Consider the following 19,301-nt stretch of genomic DNA (forward strand, 5'->3'; position numbering starts at 1 on the left):
GAAAGCTTGGGCCCATAGGGAGAGTGCCACTGTGGAAAGTTAGACAGGCAGGCAGGCAGGCAGGCAGACACTGGGCATATTGAGGATTGGTGGTGTGATAAAAAAAAATGGTGCACAGTAGGACCCTAACCAGTGCATTTGCGCTTTCGAGGATGTAGTATAATGTGCCTTCTGAGAAATGCGACACACTTACCCAGTTTATGTGGCAGAAATAAAGGAGTATTTCAGTGTCCTCAGATGAGGAAATCCCTAATCTAGTAGAGAAAAACTGCAGATACATCTGTTACACTGCCAGATGTACGTATATTTCCAGATTTCCAAGCAGTTTGTTTACATTCAATAGTAAAGAATGAAAGTCCTCTCTCAGAAAGCACGCATTTCCCCAGAATGATCTAGTGGGTGAAAGAAAACGGTTCATGGACAACTTGAAATCAAGGGTTCTTAGCCTTGCATTTGGAAATGTAATTACAATAATATTGTGTTCTGATAAAAGACTAAACAGACTTCAGGAAAATGCTCACCAATTCCCTCAGAAAAATAGCTTTGCAAAAACAAACAAACAAGTAACATTGTTTGACAAAACCCTAGAGTGGTCTCTACTTCCCCCTTCTGTTCAATGTGTTCTTTACAGACTAAGGACCAGCTTTCCAAAGTGTTTGTTTGCACAACATTGTAGCTGTTATTTTACATTAGTTTACAGTTGAGGAAATGTATATTTAATGCAAGATAAAGGGAAAAGGTGCTTTAAGAAAATACAAGTTCTTTGAATGTAACCTTTTTTTATTTATAGAACACAGTTGCTACCGGCTTCCAGTTTGTTGTCGTAATTGTTGTTTTCTTTTCTTTTCTTTTGTTATTTTTTTTTCTTTTTATAAAATAGACAAATAACAATATTACAAATAATTAAAATTGTTACATCATTCACAGGGTTACAGTCAATGTACATTTGTACAGAAAATGAAACATCCCAATGCAATCACAGTGGTTAGGACTGGAAGGGGGGTTGGCTGACCCTATGTGCCTTTAGGGACACCCAAAGGACAGAGAACAAAAGTGAAAGAGGGTGAAAAAGGTACTATAATGGTATAGAGGTATGGTAATAGTGCAGGTTTAACATGAGACCAGCAGAGGGAATGAGCTTAGCACAGTGTACAGTGTTTGAGTTATTTTTAAACAACTAAAATGACCAAAAAAAAAGTAAATGTGCTCATATAGAGGTCACAGCTATATTGAGTTACAGTAGAAGCGTCCATTTTGGTTTCTTTTGTTTGCAAATGGCACGCACTCAGAGATGGCAAGCTCTGAGTGTATTTGTTGACAGCAGCAAAAACGTTTTTCTATGATTTTTTTGTTGTCGTTACAAATCATATTTGTAGGTTTGTCTTCCTTAATTTAGAAATTCGGATCTTGTATAGTGCATTGCTATTGATAGAGAATAATACGATGAGGACAATATATCTGGGAAGAACTGCAGAAGAACATACCCCTATTTATCGAAATTGGAAATGACTCTTTCTCCCCCCCCCCCACAGAGGCAGCAGAGTTTGTTGGTTGGGTAGTAACAGCATAACACTTTAATAACACCGTTGATAACTCCATTGCCAGCAGTAGTTGGTCAAGTGTTTCTCATTGAGGTGTATCCTAATTAGTACCATATTCATACCTATTAAATGCTACCGTATGAGAGATGACCTATGGAATGACTGATGGTGATTTATCCAGGAAGTGCGGAGACAATGGAAGCATGCAAACACTATCGCACTCAAGGAACAGAGGGTTGCGTCATCCTGGTTTGACTAGTGTCTATTTATTTGAATTTTAAAAATGTGTTTCTAATCCCTGAACCTCAAGTACAGTATGTTATGGATGGAGTATAAATGTGTAAACGTGTGATATGTGCTGGCACAATATGAAAAAGAGGTATACCCTATTTCTCAGTACAAAAAAAAACAAAAAAACGAAATGACCTTTCATCCATTTCTTTAAAAAGTCCCCACTTTTCTCTGTGACGAATCATAAACACGTGTCCAAAACTTTTGATAAATGAATGGCAACGGCATATACATATGTCAATACGAACGCTGTGTATGACCGACCCCAGATCATGTGACAATTCACAGCTCCATCGAAGGTGGTCATAGGTAGCAATAGAAAAACAAATCACAAAATATCATTATAAAACCCATTTAAAAACAAACCAAACGACAACAGTGTTCCGTGAAGTCTTTTAAATACCAGCAGGCTCCCTTTGGAATCCTTTCCCACCTGGTTGGAGCTTCAGAGGCTGTCATTTTGTGCAAGTACAGTATGGTACACCTGGCTGCATAACCTATTGCAGTCATTTTGTATGTACCATAAATGGAAGGACAAGTGCTTTTTCATGACAGAGACAAAATATATATTCACACGAGATCCTTTAAACATAGAGGAGGACAAAGGGAAAGTGAAATCTAAACTTTGCACACAACACTTTTGTAATGGAAGAATTTATGGAAGTGCCCATCCTACTTCTTTATTAAGGTGCACATACAAATATTTAAAAAACAAATACCAACTGAGTCACCGAAACAAAGACTGCACAGAGCGGAACTCCAAAACAGTGAAAATGGCCAATATGGTTCAGTGGCTATGGCAGCCTGTGATTCCCAGAAGAGAAAGAGACAATGACATGCACAGTACAGTACTTTTATATTATGCTTCATTTGGGCTGTTGGAAGTAATGTGTGTTCAAAGTTTTTTTTCTTCTCAAGAGAACAGAAGTGAAGGTAGGTAGCAAACAGTAATATAATCACAACAATTTTCAAATGGCCAAATGAGAGCATTATGCACAAGGATGGTAAGTTTGTTCTCACGGGACAGACTCTTCCCGAAGATGAGTCATTTCATTTCACATCCATTAAGTCTATGGAACTGCATGGGAGTCTGACACTTGTCCTATTCACTATCCAGTACATCACACGCTCCGTTCAGAGTACTGGTCCTACTGTTAAAGTCACTGATACCCTCAGAATCTCACTGTGAAAGATGTGAGTAAAGTTATATGAAGTCTTGTCCCAACCTTCTCTTAATAGCCCTTTTAAAGGGCCGTCTGTTGATGAGTTTTAGTCTGGGGACCAGTAGAAATCATATCCAACCAAAAGACTGTAAACAATGTCATACTACAAAAACAAGGAGGGGCTGCAGCCGTGCAATCAACAGAGACTGACTGCAGTTGGAGACTGGACAAAATCTGGACAGAGTCTGGACAGTCGTAGACTCAGCACAGCTAGAGACAGACTGAACCTAGGAGGGGCAGTGGTTGTGGACACGCTGAGCACGGCTGCAGACTGACCATAAAGTACAGGCTGCCGACTGTTGACTGAACTCATGGGAGTGCGGTCTAGAGAAGCGGGGCTGATGGGGATGGGGGTCACAGTCTGACAGGGAGACCAGGCTGGAGGTCCGGTCCAGTCCAGTGCCCTCCCCATCTGGACATCAGAGGTCAGACCTCAACGGAGGTGATCTGATTCATCTGGGCCCGCATAGACTGGACACTGTTAAGGATCTTCTTCTGGTGGCCCACTAGGGTCACCCCTACTCGGAGGATGTCCCTGTGGAGAGAGAGAGCAGTCAGTGACACAACACTGTGTCTATGACACATTTAGCACAGTCCAGGACATATTTAGTACACTCCAGGACACATTTAGCACAGTCCACCAGGACACATTTAGCACAGTCCACCAGGACACATTTAGGACAGTCCAGGACACATTTAGCACAGTCCAGGACACATTTAGCACAGTCCAGGACATATTTAGTACACTCCAGGACACATTTAGCACAGTCCAGGACACATTTAGCACAGTCCAGGACACATTTAGCACATTCATGGATGCATTTAGCATAGTCTAGGACACATTTATCACAGTCCAGGACACATTTAGAACAGTCTAGGACACATTTAGCACAGTCTAGGACACATTTAGCACAGTCTAGGACACATTTAGCACAGTCCAGGACACATTTAGAACAGTCTAGGACACATTTAGTAGTCTGGCGAGGTTCACTTACTCCATGGTCATTTGGGAGACCACGTCGAAGCTGGTGAATTCCTCGTTGGCAAAGTTCTCCTTGTACTGGCCCATCTTGATGGCATCCAGCCACTCATCCACGGTGCTGAAGCTGGAGAAGTCAGGTGTGCTGCGGTCCAGCAGAGGTAGGTGAACACTAGGAACAGGAGAGGAACGCCAAATAACAACCCAGTGAGAACCCAAACAAACCCAATGACAACCCAGTGAGAATACAAACAAACCGAATGACAACCCAGTGAGAACTCAAACAAACCGAATGACAACCCAGTGAGAACTCAAACCGAATGACAACCCAGTGAGAACTCAAACAAACCCAATGACAACCCAGTGAGAACTCAAACAAACCAAATGACAACCCAGTGAGAACTCAAACAAACCAAATGACAACCCAGTGAGAACCCAAACAAACCGAATGACAACCCAGTGAGAAGCCCCCCCAAAAACCAATGATAACCCAGTGAGAACCCCAAAGAGACCTCAAAAGACAAGGAGAAAATGAATAAACAGTGATGGATAGGCCTCTGAGATGAATGGTCATCATTGAGGAAAGGAGATGAGGAAAGGATGGACGCCAATTAAGATGACTGACATGCCTTACCTTGATGACAGCGGCGTCGTGGCCTTCAGACTGTTGGGGTTGCGGATCATCTTGTCCAGGTTATTGACAATCTGGCTGAACTTGGGACGATTGTTGCGGTCCTTCTGCCAGCAGTCCAGCATGAGCTGGTGCAGGGCACTAGGGCAGTCCATGGGCGGGGGCAACCGGTAGTCCTGTTCTATGGCATTGATCACCTACAGGGCATTGGCACAGATTGATATGAAAATTAATAAAAATGATGATTTAGAAATCAAAGAGGCCTTGACCTGTTTTTGGTCTCCCCGTGTGGTTTATAGTGCCTGAATCAAATGTATAGTAAGTATAGTGAGACTGTCTCTATCTGTATCTGTCTCGATCGCTCCCTCTAAAAGTATTGGGACTGCGACATATTTGAAGTGATACAATAACTATGAGTTTGAAGTGCAGACTGTCAGCTTTAACATGAGGGTATGTTCATCTAGATCAGGGGAACCGTTTAGAAATAACAGTACTTTTTGTACATAGGGGACTATTTTAGGGATCCAAAAGTATTGGGTAAAATTCATTTATATGTGTATTAACATCGTAAATAGTTAAATATTTGGTCCCATATTCATAGCACGCAATGAGTATATCAAGCTTGTGACTTTACAAATTGGTTGGATGCATTTGCTGTTTGTTTTGGTTGTGTTTCAGATTAATTTGTACCCAGTAGAAATGAATGGTAAATAATGTACTTTGTCATTTTGGAGACACATTTATTGTAAATAAGAATAGATTACGGATAGCCCTGAATTAATCGTGAATAATGATGCGTGAGACAGTAACAGTCGTACAACTTTCATACCTCCAAGACATGCTAACAGTTGAAAAATATATGGCAAATAAAAATCCAATATGGATGGTGTTAAGAGAGATAGACAGGAGCAGTTGAGGGTAGAGGAAGGACAGGAGTAAAAACAAACCAAATAGAACTATTGTCAAATAGACTGTGTCCATAAAATGTATATAGTATGTATAACTCCCGGGTGGTGCAGGGGTCTAAGGCTAGAGGTGTCAGTGCTAGAGGCGTCACTACAGACCCTGGTTCGATCCTGGTACTGTACCACAACCGGCAGTGATCGCGAGTCCCATAGGGCACAATTGGCTCAGCGTCATCTGGGTTAAGGGAGGGTTTGGCCTGCGTAGGCCGTCATTGTAAATAAAAACTTGTTGCCTAGTTACATAAATAAATACGATGAAATACAGGCCTAAGACATTACAAGAACAGGGGAGGTTTGCATTTTTTTGGGGAGGTGATATATTTGTGCGTCTACAACTTCCTCAGTCATCATTATTCACAATTTATTCAGGACTATCCGTAATCATGGTAGCATCCCCATTAATATAGATGTGTTCATAAACATATTCTATTCTTATTTACAATCAAAGTGACTCCAAAAAGACAGCATTAATTTCTATTGTGCTCAAAATAATCTAAAACACAACCAAAACAAACGGAAAATGCATCCAACAAAGCTGTAGTCACAAACTTGATGTAGTCACTCGGTGCTATGAATACGGGACCAAATACATACCTTTTTACTACTTTAATACACATATCAGTGAATTTATCAAAATACTTTTGGTCCCCTAAAATGGCGAGACTATGTACAAAAAGTATTGTAGTTTCTAAACGGTTCACTGATTAATGGATGAAAATACCCTCAAATTAAAGCTGACTGTCTGCAGTTTAACTTCATTGTCTTTGTATCAGTTCAAATATAAAACTGCTTGAGTACAGAGCCAAAACAACAACAAAAATGTTTTACTGTCCCAATACTTTTGGAGGTCACTTTATGTCTTTGTTCTGCTGCTAGTCTACCATACACACATTGCAAATCAAATCAAATTTGATTTGTCACATGCGCTGAATACAACAGGTGTCGTAGACCTTACAAAGAAATGCTTACTTACAAGCCCTTTAACCAAGAAAATCCCTAAAAAAGTAAGAGATAAGAATAATAAATAATTAAAGAGCAGCAGTAAATAACAATAGAGGGGCTATAAGTAATTGAGGTAATAATGTACATGTAGATAGAGTTATTAAAGTGGCTATGCATAGATAATAACAGAGAGCAGCAGCAGGGTGTGTGTGTGTGTGTGGGGAGGGGGGGGAAATGCAAATAGTCTGGGTAGCCATTTGATTAGCTGTTCAGGAGTCTTATGGCTTGGGGGTAGAAGCTGTTTAGAAACCTATTGGAGCATTTATGCAAGTACAAGATAGAGGGGGGCTTTGACCTTCCTCACTTTAAACTGTATTATTGGGCTGCTAATCTGAACATTGTGTCTTTCTGGAGGGAAAGTTTACCTGCGATGAGACAGAAGGATATGCCTTCATGGCTTTTGATTGAGCAGGCCTCCTGTCAACGTTCCTCACTCCGTGCACTTGTTAATAGCCCATCATATGTGAAAAATCCACTTATGACTCTAACCCAGTCATATGCTTAGGATCTGGAAACAGATGAGGTATTTTCTTAACATACCCACTGTATACATTGTCAGCCCGATTTGCCTGAATCATGCTTTCCACCCTGCATTGGATGATATGGTGTTTTCACAGTGGAGGGTGAAGGGGCTCACAACAATTGGTAATCTATACATAGATGGTCAGTTAGCTTCATTTCAACATTTACAGGGAAAGTTCAACATGCCAACAACACATTTTTTCAGATACCTCCAAATCAGGAATTTCGTAAGGACACATATCCCACAGTATGGCATGAAGCCAAATAGTCCTACATTAGATAGCTTGATCCTTGTCAAACCCCATTCAAAAGGGTTGGTCTCTAAACTGTATCATGTGCTACAGGCCCACATAGAGGTATCCACAGACACCATTAAAAGGGCTTGGGAACAGGAACTTGGGTCAGAAATCTCAGATGAGGACCGGGTAGAAGCTCTCAGGAATATAAACCACAGTTCAGTGAATGCCAGACACAACCTTGTACAGTTTAAGGTGATACACAGGTTATATTACTCAAAAGTAAAACTGCATAAAATATTCCCGGACACCTCACCACTGTGTGAGAGGTGCAAGCAGGACGAGAGGACGTTGACCCACTTATTTTGGACATGTCCTAAGTTACATGTTTACTGGGCTCTCATTTTTGATTACTTATCTAGAGCCTTTGATAGAGTTCTAGCCCCAGACCCATTAATCGCTCTGTTTGGTACAGTTGATGGGAATAACCAGGAAGGGAAAGCTGTCTCTCTTTGTACTCTATTAGCCAAAAGGCTCATATTGCAATTTTGGAAACTGGAGACTGTACCTACCTTTGAAATGTGGTTACGGGATTTAGGGAATGTAATACATATGGAAAAGATTCGATACAATACTTCCAATAGAAGTCCAATGTTTTACAAAATATGGCAGCCGATACTGGATAAATGGTCTAGTCCCGCTTCATAACTGGGTTGACGATCTGCTGCTACTCTGTGCTGTACTCCACTCAATATTTATTTTTGGCTTAACTACACTGCTTGTAATGACTATATGCTGTCTTCTTATACATGTACCACCTAATAGGATGTTGTTTTATTTTGTGTATGTTTGAGTTAAGTTTTGTTTTGTCCTCTAAATTGGCCATCCCATTCAACAGTACAATGAATGTCATTGTTAGTATTACTGTCTTTTTTATTTGATTTAATAATAAATAAACATATTATTAGAAACCTCTTGGACCTAGACTTGGCACTCCGGTACCGCTTGCCATGCAGTAGCAGAGAGAACAGTCTATGACTAGGGTGGTTGGAGTCTTTGACAATTTTTAGGGGCTTCCTCTGACACCGCCTGGTATAGAGGTCCTGGATGACAGGAAGCTCCTGAGGGCGAATAGGTTTTGTTGTGCCCTTGTCACGATTGTCTTGGTGTGCTTGAACCATGTTAGTTTGTTGGTGATGTGGATGCCAAGGAACTCTCAACCTGCTCCACTACAGCCCCATCAATGAGAATGGGGGCATGCTTGGTCCTCCCTTTCCTGTAGTCCACAATCATCTCCATTGTCTTGATCACACTGAGGGAGAGGTTGTTGTCCTTGCACCACAAGGTCAGGTCTCTGACCTCCTCCCTATACACTTTCTCATCGTTGTCGGTGATCAGGCCTACCACTGTTGTGTCATCAGCAAACTTAATAATGGTGTTGGAGTCGTGCCTGGCAGTGCAGTTATGAGTGAACCGGGAGTACAGGAGGGGACTGAGCACGCACCCCTAAGGGGCCCCCGTGTTGATTAGCGTGGCAGATGTGTTGTTACCTACCCTTACCACCTGGGGCGGCCTGTCAGGAAGTCCAGGATCCAGTTGCAGAGCGAGGTGTTTCGTCCCAGGGTCCTTAGCTTAGTGATGAGCTTCGAGGGCACTATGGTGTTGAACGCTGAGCTGTTGTTAAGGAATAGCATTCTCACGTAAGTGTTCCTTTTGTCCAGGTGGGAAAGGGCAGTGTGGAGTGCAATAGAGATTGCATCATCTGTGGATCTGTTTGTGCGGTATGCAAATTGGAGTGGGTCTAGGGTTTCTAGGATAATGGTGTTGATGTGAGCCATGACCAGTTTTTCAAAGCATTTCATGGCTACAGACGTGAGCGCTACTGGTTGGTAGCAAACCCTGCCACATCCGAGTGTCAGAGCCGGTGTAGTACGATTCAAACTTAGTCCTGTATTGATGCTTAGAGGGCATAGCGGGATTTCATGTAAGCTTCCAGGTTAGAGTCCCGCTCCTTGAAAGTGGCAGCTCTATCGTTTAGCTCAGTGCGAATATTGTCTGTAATCCATGGCTTCTGGTTGGGGTAAGTATGTACAGTCACTGTGGGGATGACGAACTCGATGCACTTATTGATGCAGCCAGTGACTGATGTGGTGTACTCCTCAATGCCATCGGAAGAATCCCGGAACATATTCCAGTCTGTGCTAGCAAAACAGTCCTGTAGTTTAGCATCTGCGTCATCTGACTACTTTTTTATAGACCGAGTCACTGGTGCTGTTTAAATTTTTGCTTGTACTCAGGAATCAGGAGGATAGAGTTATGGTCAGATTTGCCAAATGGAGGGTGAGGGAGAGCTTTGTACTATGTGTGTGGAGTAAAAGTGGTCTAGAATTTGTTTCCCCTCAAATAGTGTGAATCAAAGTTATCCTGTCAAGTCGAGAGAGAGAAGAGAGAAGAGAGAGAAGAGAGAAGAGAGAAGAGAGAGAAGAGAGAAGAGAGAGAAGAGAGAGAAGAGAGAGAAGAGAGAGAAGAGAGAAGAGAGAGAGAGGAGAGAGAAGAGAGAGAAGAGAGAAGAGAGAGAAGAGAGAGAAGAGAGAGAAGAGAGAGAAAAGAGAGAAGAGAGAAGAGAGAGAAGAGAGAGAAGAGAGAGATGACTCCTGGATACTCACATCTTGATTACTCATGTCCCAGTAGGGCCTCTCTCCGTATGACATCACCTCCCACATGACGATGCCGTAGCTCCACCCATCACTGGAGGAGGTGAACTTCCTGTACTGGATGGCTTCCGGGGCAGTCCATCGGATAGGGATCTTCCCTCCCTGGAAAGACAGACAAGTGTTGCGTACCAATTCTCTACCCTTCTGTCAGGACTGTGCACTCAATCGCTCTCCTCATGCATTTAGAAGTATTGGATTGGTGCAAGTAATTTAGCTCTAATTCCAGAGCGACTTAATGTCAGTTTCCACCATATTTCTTAAACTTGTCAATTTCTTTTAAAACTATAAGAAGGAGTACAAAAAAGAGGACAGAAGTGCTGCTAGATAACACAGTACAGTAGGTACAGTAAGTATTTGTAAATAAAAGGTGCTCTTTGGTTAAAAGGGGTTAAATAACAACTATTGTTGTGGTCTCCATTGTTGCTAACTAGCGTGAACTTCCTTCATACTGGATGCAGATACATAAAAATGGTATCCACAAGTTAATTTGACTCTGGAGAAGTAGATAAAGGCCTTCATTGCCAGAATCTCAAAGTATCCCTTAAAGCAACTGTGATATTGCTTTCCTGTGTCCTATACTTGGAAATCAGTGGCGATGAAAGGTCGAAGACGAGAAGAAGAACCCACTTTAGACTTCGCATGCATCCTGTATGTATAATCTTAAACCTGATACATTTCCATACTAGCATACCACTTACAATGCACGCCCAATACATTGCCTCATAATAAGTGGTATTCTAGTCTGTATATTGGAACCATAGAAATATAATCTATTCCTATGATTGGTACAGAGCCATACTCACCAGGACACTGGTGTTTGTGGGGTCTAACATGCCCAAAATACATTGCTCCATACTACACAGTATGGAAGTATGGATATTGGGACAGAGCCACACTCACCAGGGCGCTGGTGTAGGTGGGATCTGATGTGTCATCCTCCAGAAAGCGTGAGAGCCCAAAGTCCGACACCTTACACACCAGGTTGCTATTGACCAGAATGTTGCGGGCAGCCAGGTCCCGGTGCACGTAGTTCATGTCATTCAGGTACTTCATGCCCGCTGCTATGCCACGCAGCATGCCCACCAGTTGGATCACTGTGAACTGCCCGTCATTTTGCTAAAAAAATACAGACATGTTATATTGCTACATGTTACTGTGCTATGTTATGCTATGTTTGTTATGTTATGTGTTATGCTCGCTGAAATGTGCACAGGCATACGGTACATGTTCTCAAAAAGGCTGGTTCTCATATTAGTTTCCAGGCGTCGTTAGCCGCACAGAATTTAGCGTCTGGTTAATCCTCATCTGGATCTGTGAGATCACCTGATCTAACTAAGCCAACTCTACACACCTCACACCTGGGCCCAGCCCGGAGGGACCCACTACAGCGAATCAAAAACAAGAAAGCTATAAAGTGTTGATGCAGAGGAGAGACAGCCACTGTGTTCTTGAATTCATTGTGTTCTTGATGTAGAAACATAGTTGTAGTTGAAAAATCTGTAGTTGATAAGAGATATTTATCCACTGTCTGGTTACTGTGATACAGTGCCTTCAGAAAGTAGTCGTACCACTTGACTTATTCCACATTTTGTTGTGTTACAGCCTGAATTCAAAATACATTTTAAACAAATATCTCACCATCTACACACAATGCTCCATAATGACAAAGTGAAAACGTGTTTTTAGAAATGTTTGCAAATTTATAGAAAATTAAATGCAGAAATATCTCATTTACACAAGTATTCACACCCCTCTAATCATCCTTGAGATGTCACTACAACTTGATTGGATTCCACCTGTGACCAATTCAATTGTTTGGACATGATTTAGAAAGAAACACATCTGTCTATATATTGTCCCACAGTTGACAGCACAGGTCAGAGCAGAAACTATACCATGAAATCCAAGAAACTGTCCGTAGATCTCAGAGATAGAATTGTGATGAGGCATATACCTGGGGAAGGGTATAAAACAATTTACAGAGTGTTGAAAGTTTCCAAGAGCGCAGTGGTCTCCATTGTTGGGAAATGGAAAAAATAGGAAACTACCCAGACTCTGCCTAGAGCTGTCCGTGCGACCAAACTGAGCAAATGGGCAAGAAGGACCTTGGTCCCAATGACCACTCTGACAGAACTACAGAGTTCCTTGGCTGAGATGGGAGAACCTGCCAGAAGGACAACAGTCTCTATAGCACTGAACCAATTTAGGCTTTATGGGAGTGCAGCCAGATGGAAGCCACTCCTGAGAAAAAGACATATGACACCACACCTGGAGTTTGCAAAAAGGCACGTGAGAGCATAAGGCAAAATATTTTGTGGTCTGATGAAACAAACATTTTACTCTTTGGCCTGAATGCAAAGCACTATGTCTGGAGAAAACCAGACATAGCTCATCACCCGTTTAACACCATCCCTTCCGTGAAGCAACGGGGATGCTTTTTAGCAGCAGGGTCTGGGAGACTGGTAAGGATAGAAGGAACAATGAATGGAGTCAAATACAGGCAAATCCTTGATGAGAACCTGCTTCAGAGTGTAAATGACCTTAGACTGGGACGAAGAGTTATGTTCCAACAGGACAACGACCCCAAGCATACAGCCAAAGCAACGCTGGAAAGGCTTCAGAACAAGGATGTGAAAGTCAATGAGTGGCCCAGCCAAAGCCCAGACTTGAAACCCATTGAAAATCTTTGAAAATACTTGAAGAATGCTGTTCACCGTCACTTCCCATCCAACCTAACAGAGCTTGAGAGAATCTGCAAAAAAGAATGGAAGTAAATCCCCAAATACAGATGTGCAAAGCTGATACAGAGATACCCAAGATGACTCAAAGCTGATACAGAGATACCCAAGACGACTCAAAGCTGTAATCGCCGCAAAAGGTGCATATACAAAGTATTGACTCAGAGGTGTGAAGACTTATGTGAATGACATATATTTCATTTTCAACAAATTTGCTTAAAATTATGTTTTCACTTTGTCATTTTGGAGTATTCTTTGTAGATGAGAAAAACAAAAACAGTACATTTTGCATTCAGGCTATAACAACAAAATGTGGAATAAGTCAAGGGGTATGAATACTTTCTGAAGGTCACTGTATAATTTAAATGCTGTCATATTTATTATCTCCGAAATTCACTCAGGAGAATAGGCAGAGATCCAGCCCTTAGGTTCTCCACTCCTAACTTAGTCACCTTTCCTTTTATTTGAAAAAGACAAACAGGGGAAAGCAACCTACTGTGTTTGAACCTGAAGTGTCTGGAAGAAGGAAAGAAAGGAGAAAAGATCTCTCCAGAGTATTGAGAGGCCCATTGACCTACTGACCCTGAGGAAGGAGTCCAGTGATCCATTCTCCATGAACTCAGTGATGATCATGACTGGGGCACTCTTGGTGACCACGCCCTCCAAGTGGATGATGTTGGGGTGGTCAAACTGGCCCATGATGGACGCCTCAGATAGGAAGTCCCGCCTCTGGCGCTCTGTGTAGCCCACCTTCAGGGTCTTGATGGCCACCAGGATCTCTCTCTTTCCGGGGAGACGCAGGTTCCCACTGCACACCTCCCCAAACTCTCCTGAACAATAATATGTTCAGGTTTACTGGGCATCAGCAAAGGGCTCTGATACATCCCTACAGATGCCGTATCTTAATTTGATCATCCTGTTGCAGAAATGTGCAAACTTGTAGTGTATTCAAGGTTTAACAAGGCTCCTAAAGTTTGTCATTTCCACTTCAACATTTTAGACTTGATTTACCCTAACATTTATTTATTTTTTACAAAAATGTCCATTAATTATAATCCACATAATAATTAAAATTTCTTGTTGCTGCAGGATTATTTTCCTGCTGTAGCAAACTGGATCAAATTAAGATCCTACATCTGTATAAGACTTCCAAGTGCTATGATATGGGTCTGTAACTTGGATATATTCAATGTAAGACAATCTTACAACATGTATTATTGGGTTTAATACACACGTGTATATCAATATCACACTTTATGGGCCAGTTTCCCAGACACAGATTAAGTCAAGTCCTGGACTAAAAAGTGATTTAAATGGAGAATCTCCATTGAGAATGCTTTTTAGTCCAGGACTAAGCTTTAAATGTGTTATAACGTATATATTGTAATGTATATAGGGTTTTCACCTTCACCGGTTGATTTTTTACCTGCGCCAATGACTTGCTCAATCTTGACACAGGAGGTGTCAATCTCTTTGGCAAACTCCCTCACTGCCTCGTTGGGGTCCTCATAAGTGAATGGGTCGATATAGATCTTCATTCCTGGAGACACTTGGAAGGAGAAACAAAGAAAACAGAGGCTATGCATAATATCCAGTACCAGTCAAAGGTTTGGACACACCTACTCATTCAAGGGTTTTTCTTTATTTTTTACTATTTTACTAGAATGCCAAGAGTGTGCAAAGCTGTCATCAAGGCAAAGGGTGGCTACTTTGAAGAATCTCAATATTAAATATATTTTGATTTGTTTAACACTCTTTTGGTTAATACATGATTCCATATGTGTTATTTCATAGTTTTGATGTCTTCACATTTATTCTACAATGTAGAAAATAGTCAAAATGAAGAAAAACCCTTGAATGAGTAGCTGTGTCCAAACTTTTGACTGGTACTGTACATCATGGGGATACGCATTGGGACTGCATACAACAGTAGCTAAAACCTTGCCTGGGCTAAGACCTGCTACAGGTAGTTAGGTACAGTAGTAACTCTGAACTCCCAGTATTCCACATCTAACCGTTACAGCCCCACTGTCTCCGGGATGACAGTATTATTCCAAAGCAAATGTTTCACTCCACCATTCAACACATTTGCCACAGATAGATGTTTATCTGTTGGAAGGTGGATATATATATATATGTATCTAAATGAATCCTAGTTCAAAAAAAGATAATTCAAAAATTGTAAAAACATGTTACTCACTGTGGCCACTGGTGTAGTGCTGGAGCTTATCTGTGAATTCAGATTCTGGTCTCTCAGAGCTTCTTCGATTGCAGACAATGACGAATACGACGACAGCGATGATGAAGACCATGCCTGCAGCGGCGGAGCCAATGATGAGGGGGAGCTTCTCCTGAAAGCTGGACTTGTACTCTTCTGCAAGTACACAACAAAATAAACCCCATTCCGGTTATTACCTTCTACTAGGTTGGCCTACTCTGTAATGTTGCACTTTTGGGACCATACCGTTTAGCGGGCGAGCACCAAAAGTGTCTGAGGGGAAAAAAAACATTACAAAAAATACTATTCGCTGGTTCGAGGTTTGGTTCAAACGGTATACCTTCAGTCATGGTCTGGAAGAACATCTTTCCGCTGAAACGTCCGAATCCAGCCACGGTCCGAGCCCGCACCTGGAAGACGTATATAGCGCCGGGCTTCAGGCCCCGGATGACTGCTGTGTTGGTCTGGCTGCGCACCACTGATGAGTTCCATTCTGCCATGCTCTGGAACACACAGTGTAAGACTGGATCTGCTCACTGTCCGAATGCTCCCCAAGCTTACAGTAATAGCAATTACAGCAGTAATACAGTAGTAACACCTGTCAACTGACGTTACCTTTTCATAGTACTGCAGCTCATAGTCTAGTATGAGGCCGTTGGGCTGGTCAGGTTGGGACCAGGAGAGAGTGATGCTGTCGGGGGTCCGGCTCACCTGGTGCATAATCGACACGGCCGATGGCGCTGACAGACAGAGACAGCGAGACACAGAGAGACAGAGAGAGAGATACAGGTTCAGATAGACAGGTATAGAAGGGTTAAGGTTAGTGACAACACCACAACACTTGGGAGCAGACAGCTTTAAAATCCCAACTGCCAATCAAGAACTAGACTAATGAGGCAGCAGCCTGTACCTGGTCCTGCACCCTGTCTCTAAGGCTGACATCTGTACTGTGCTGAAGGAACTGAGAGCCAGGAACATCGGAGGCGGTTTATTAAGTACTATTCCAGTCATCCATGCTCTGAAAATAGTAATAGTAATATTGTATTTGTTTTCAAAGGGGTGAAATATTCACTCAGTAGGCAAAGACACACAGGCATGTGCGCACGCACACGCACACATGCACCCACACACATGCACCCACACACATACACCCACACACATACACCCACACACATACACCCACACACATACACCCACACACATACACACACACACATACACACACACGCATTTCGTTAATGAGGGCTTAATGAGGGCCTGTTTATGTAATATTAGTGCTTCTCCTTACAGTCTGTAATTGCAGGTCCCAGCAGCCCCAGAGACACTGGGGTTCATGGGAACCTGAGTTTGGTCATTTTACAGTCCCAGCCCAGACAGTAATTAGGACTGACAGCTACTGCACTGGAGAAAAGACTACAGTGTCAAGGGCAGAGAGTTTCAACTGATAGCCTGACCCCAATAACAACACTGCCTAACACCCAGTCCATTGAATGTCATGTCTGAATACTGTATACCAAGCGCCCAAAATGCAGTGCAACTTACTCAACAGTAATAAAATGGTGCCAAATCATTCTGTCACTGAATTATTCTGGAATATCCTCTATCTCATGCAGACATCATAAATATTACTTAAGCATCCTTACACAGACATGGTTTGTACCAACTGAAGTATATATGTACTTATGCAGATCTTGCCCTTGGAAAACACCCGGATGATGGATTGTTTCGCCCATCAAAATATCTAAACCTATTCGGTGTAATATTCCATTTGGCACTCCTTGCCAGACTGGACACACTGCTGACCATTTCTCTCCACTGAACTTCACACTTGAACACAGTACTGTTGGAGAAGAGTGAATTAATTGCTGTAGAGGACTGTGTCTATTGGTTCCTTTACCGGCCTGGTTGGTGGTGATTTTGACCGACGAGTACTGTGGCGAGTAGGGGCTCTGGTCGGAGACCCCGTTGACTGCCTGGATCTCAAAGGTGTACTGCGTGTGGGCCAGCAGGTCACTAATGTGGACCCTAGTCTCGGTCAGTCCCAGTTGGCGGGGGACGAACTGGACGTTGTCCCCGCAGCGGGTACAGCCTCCCCGGCCCCCTCCACAGCTCTTACAGATGATGTTGTAGACCACGTCCTCGCGGCCACCGCCATCGCGTGGTGCGCTCCACTCCAACCTCAGGGATGTCTCGTTCACAATGGAGATTACACTCTGGGGCGCAGAGGGGATGGCTGTCAGGGAAGAGGTGGGATACGAGGAAGAGTTTAGGGAGGGTCACTGATAATAAGGTCTATACTCCAGACACGGGTCATCATCAACCTTGGTCCTGAGGAGCAACAGGGGGTGCAGTGTTTGATTTCAACCCAACCCACACCCTGTACTATAGCTCTCCAGGATCAGAGTTGTTGACTACTGGTTAACTCTGTAATAAATGACCTCTATGTGGTTGGAGTAGTGTACAGTACGTTACTACAGTCTCTACACTTCAACTGAACAGAAAGTATTCACCGTAGCTGATTATTCAGACACTAAATTCAAAGACTCCAAAGTATTTTCATGAGCTCTATTCAACCCCATCAGGCGTCAGATTAACATTTTCAATAGTAGGGAGAGAGAGCAGTGAAAAGAGCAGTGAGCTAGCTAGTTAGCGTCCTGTCGGAATCTGAGAGACACAAAGAATGCCCATGCACGCTCATTTCTGCCTCTTCAATCAGAAAGAGACTGCTGAGGGCCACCTCGCCATTGTGGCCCTGGTTGCGTCCCATATAGAACCATATTGCCTTGATAGTACACTACTTCTTACCAGGGCCCATAATAGGGTACCCATAGGGCTCAGGGTCAAAAGTAGTCCACTATAAAGACAATAGGGTACCATTTGGGACGCAGGCCATGTTTTCACATTCTAAAACAGCTGCCCCCCTCATAAGGGACAGGCTTATGCAAATCTCTCTATTTTCTCGGAGGTCCTTTTCGGACTGTTGCACCAATGGAAGAGAATGGAAGGGACATTCCACCAAGAGAATGGAAGGGACATTCCACCAGTTCAGTGCGTATACAAAAGAGGGCTACCACATACCAGGATGAAGCATAACCCGTGTTTTTCCCTCGGGTACGGGGGAAGTATGCATCACTTTGATATTTCTTATGTGAAAATATACAGGCGGCGCTGGAGTGTTGTTAAAAGAGCGGTCGTTGAATAGGTTGACAGTTTTGTTTGTGCTCATTGCAATATGCACAAAATATATCAGATTAATTCTGTCTTTGCTAGACAGGTGCTTTTATCTATAGTGAATGGCACATTAGGTCTAAATTATTAGAGGTGAGGTGATAGATTCTGTTAGTAAATTCAAATCACAAATGAAAACTCAGTTCACAAATTGATAATGGCCCATTATGTCCTGAGAGCATTTGTCAATTCATTAGTCAAAATGTAAATGTGCATGCTGCAAAACGTTATATTCTTAAATACACAAAAAGCCTACTAAATAAGCTGTAGTATGAGAATCTCCACTGTCTTTCCTTAACACTGGGCTACAGCACCCCCTATGGAGAGTGAATGGTACTGTAAGAACCAGGAACCTACTGGTGCAGGGCATCAGTGGGGGATCTGAGTCGGTGCGGTAGTAACCGTTGCGGCACACACAGTTGATGGCCCCCTCATTGGTGATGCGACTGTTGATGGGACACTGGAGACACTGGTGGTCGCCCTGGGAAGGCTTAAAGAACCCTGAGCCACACGCTGAAGAGGAGAAAGACAGATGTATTTTTATTTAACTAGGCAAGTCAATTAAGAATACATTCTTATTTACAATGACGGTACCAAAAGGCATTGGGATTAAAAATATATATATTATAAATATAGGACAAAACACACATCACGACAAGAGAGACAACACAACACTACAGAAAGAGAGACCTAAGATAACAACAGAGCAAGAAGGCAACACATAACTCCACAGCATGGCGATAGAGACATGAAGAGACAGAGGGAGTGGGAGAGATAATTCATAACCTAAGTTGTTATACTTAAGAGTGACATAAATTCAATACCAGACATTATACAATATGACGGCATGAGAGAAAAAAGGATACAGAGTCGATTGAAAGACAAATTCCCAGACATATCATAAAATATTGGTCTTGAAATACACAGACACATTACCTTTGGCATGTCCTTCCACATATGGTTAATAAAATAAAACTTCCAGGAATCAGAGGCTTGTTGCTATTCAGGTTTTT

General features: G+C 42.5%; 1 protein-coding gene across 5 annotated transcripts in view; it reads right to left on the reverse strand.

Moving 5' to 3' along the window:
* Positions 1 to 762: 762 nt before the first annotated feature.
* Positions 763 to 19,301, reverse strand: part of LOC112215879 (ephrin type-B receptor 2) — a 67,319-nt gene continuing 48,780 nt past the window's right edge. For 2 of the 5 annotated variants that reach the window (XM_024375330.2, XM_024375335.2), the window contains exons 4-15: positions 18,646 to 18,801; positions 16,958 to 17,293; positions 15,676 to 15,800; positions 15,401 to 15,563; positions 15,043 to 15,216; positions 14,248 to 14,391; positions 13,425 to 13,672; positions 11,005 to 11,220; positions 10,057 to 10,206; positions 4,669 to 4,862; positions 4,051 to 4,206; positions 763 to 3,590 (exon numbers count right to left, since the gene is read on the reverse strand). In XM_024375330.2, the coding sequence (XP_024231098.1) occupies positions 3,482 to 3,590; positions 4,051 to 4,206; positions 4,669 to 4,862; positions 10,057 to 10,206; positions 11,005 to 11,220; positions 13,425 to 13,672; positions 14,248 to 14,391; positions 15,043 to 15,216; positions 15,401 to 15,563; positions 15,676 to 15,800; positions 16,958 to 17,293; positions 18,646 to 18,801 (2,171 nt within the window). In that variant the 3' untranslated portion in view covers positions 763 to 3,481. The remainder of the gene's footprint in view (positions 3,591 to 4,050; positions 4,207 to 4,668; positions 4,863 to 10,056; positions 10,207 to 11,004; positions 11,221 to 13,424; positions 13,673 to 14,247; positions 14,392 to 15,042; positions 15,217 to 15,400; positions 15,564 to 15,675; positions 15,801 to 16,957; positions 17,294 to 18,645; positions 18,802 to 19,301) is intronic. The other 3 variants (XM_024375331.2, XM_024375333.2, XM_024375332.2) reach the window with 3 other exon arrangements.

Source organism: Oncorhynchus tshawytscha, linkage group LG16 (assembly GCF_018296145.1).
Source record: "Oncorhynchus tshawytscha isolate Ot180627B linkage group LG16, Otsh_v2.0, whole genome shotgun sequence".
NCBI lineage: Eukaryota > Metazoa > Chordata > Actinopteri > Salmoniformes > Salmonidae > Oncorhynchus > Oncorhynchus tshawytscha.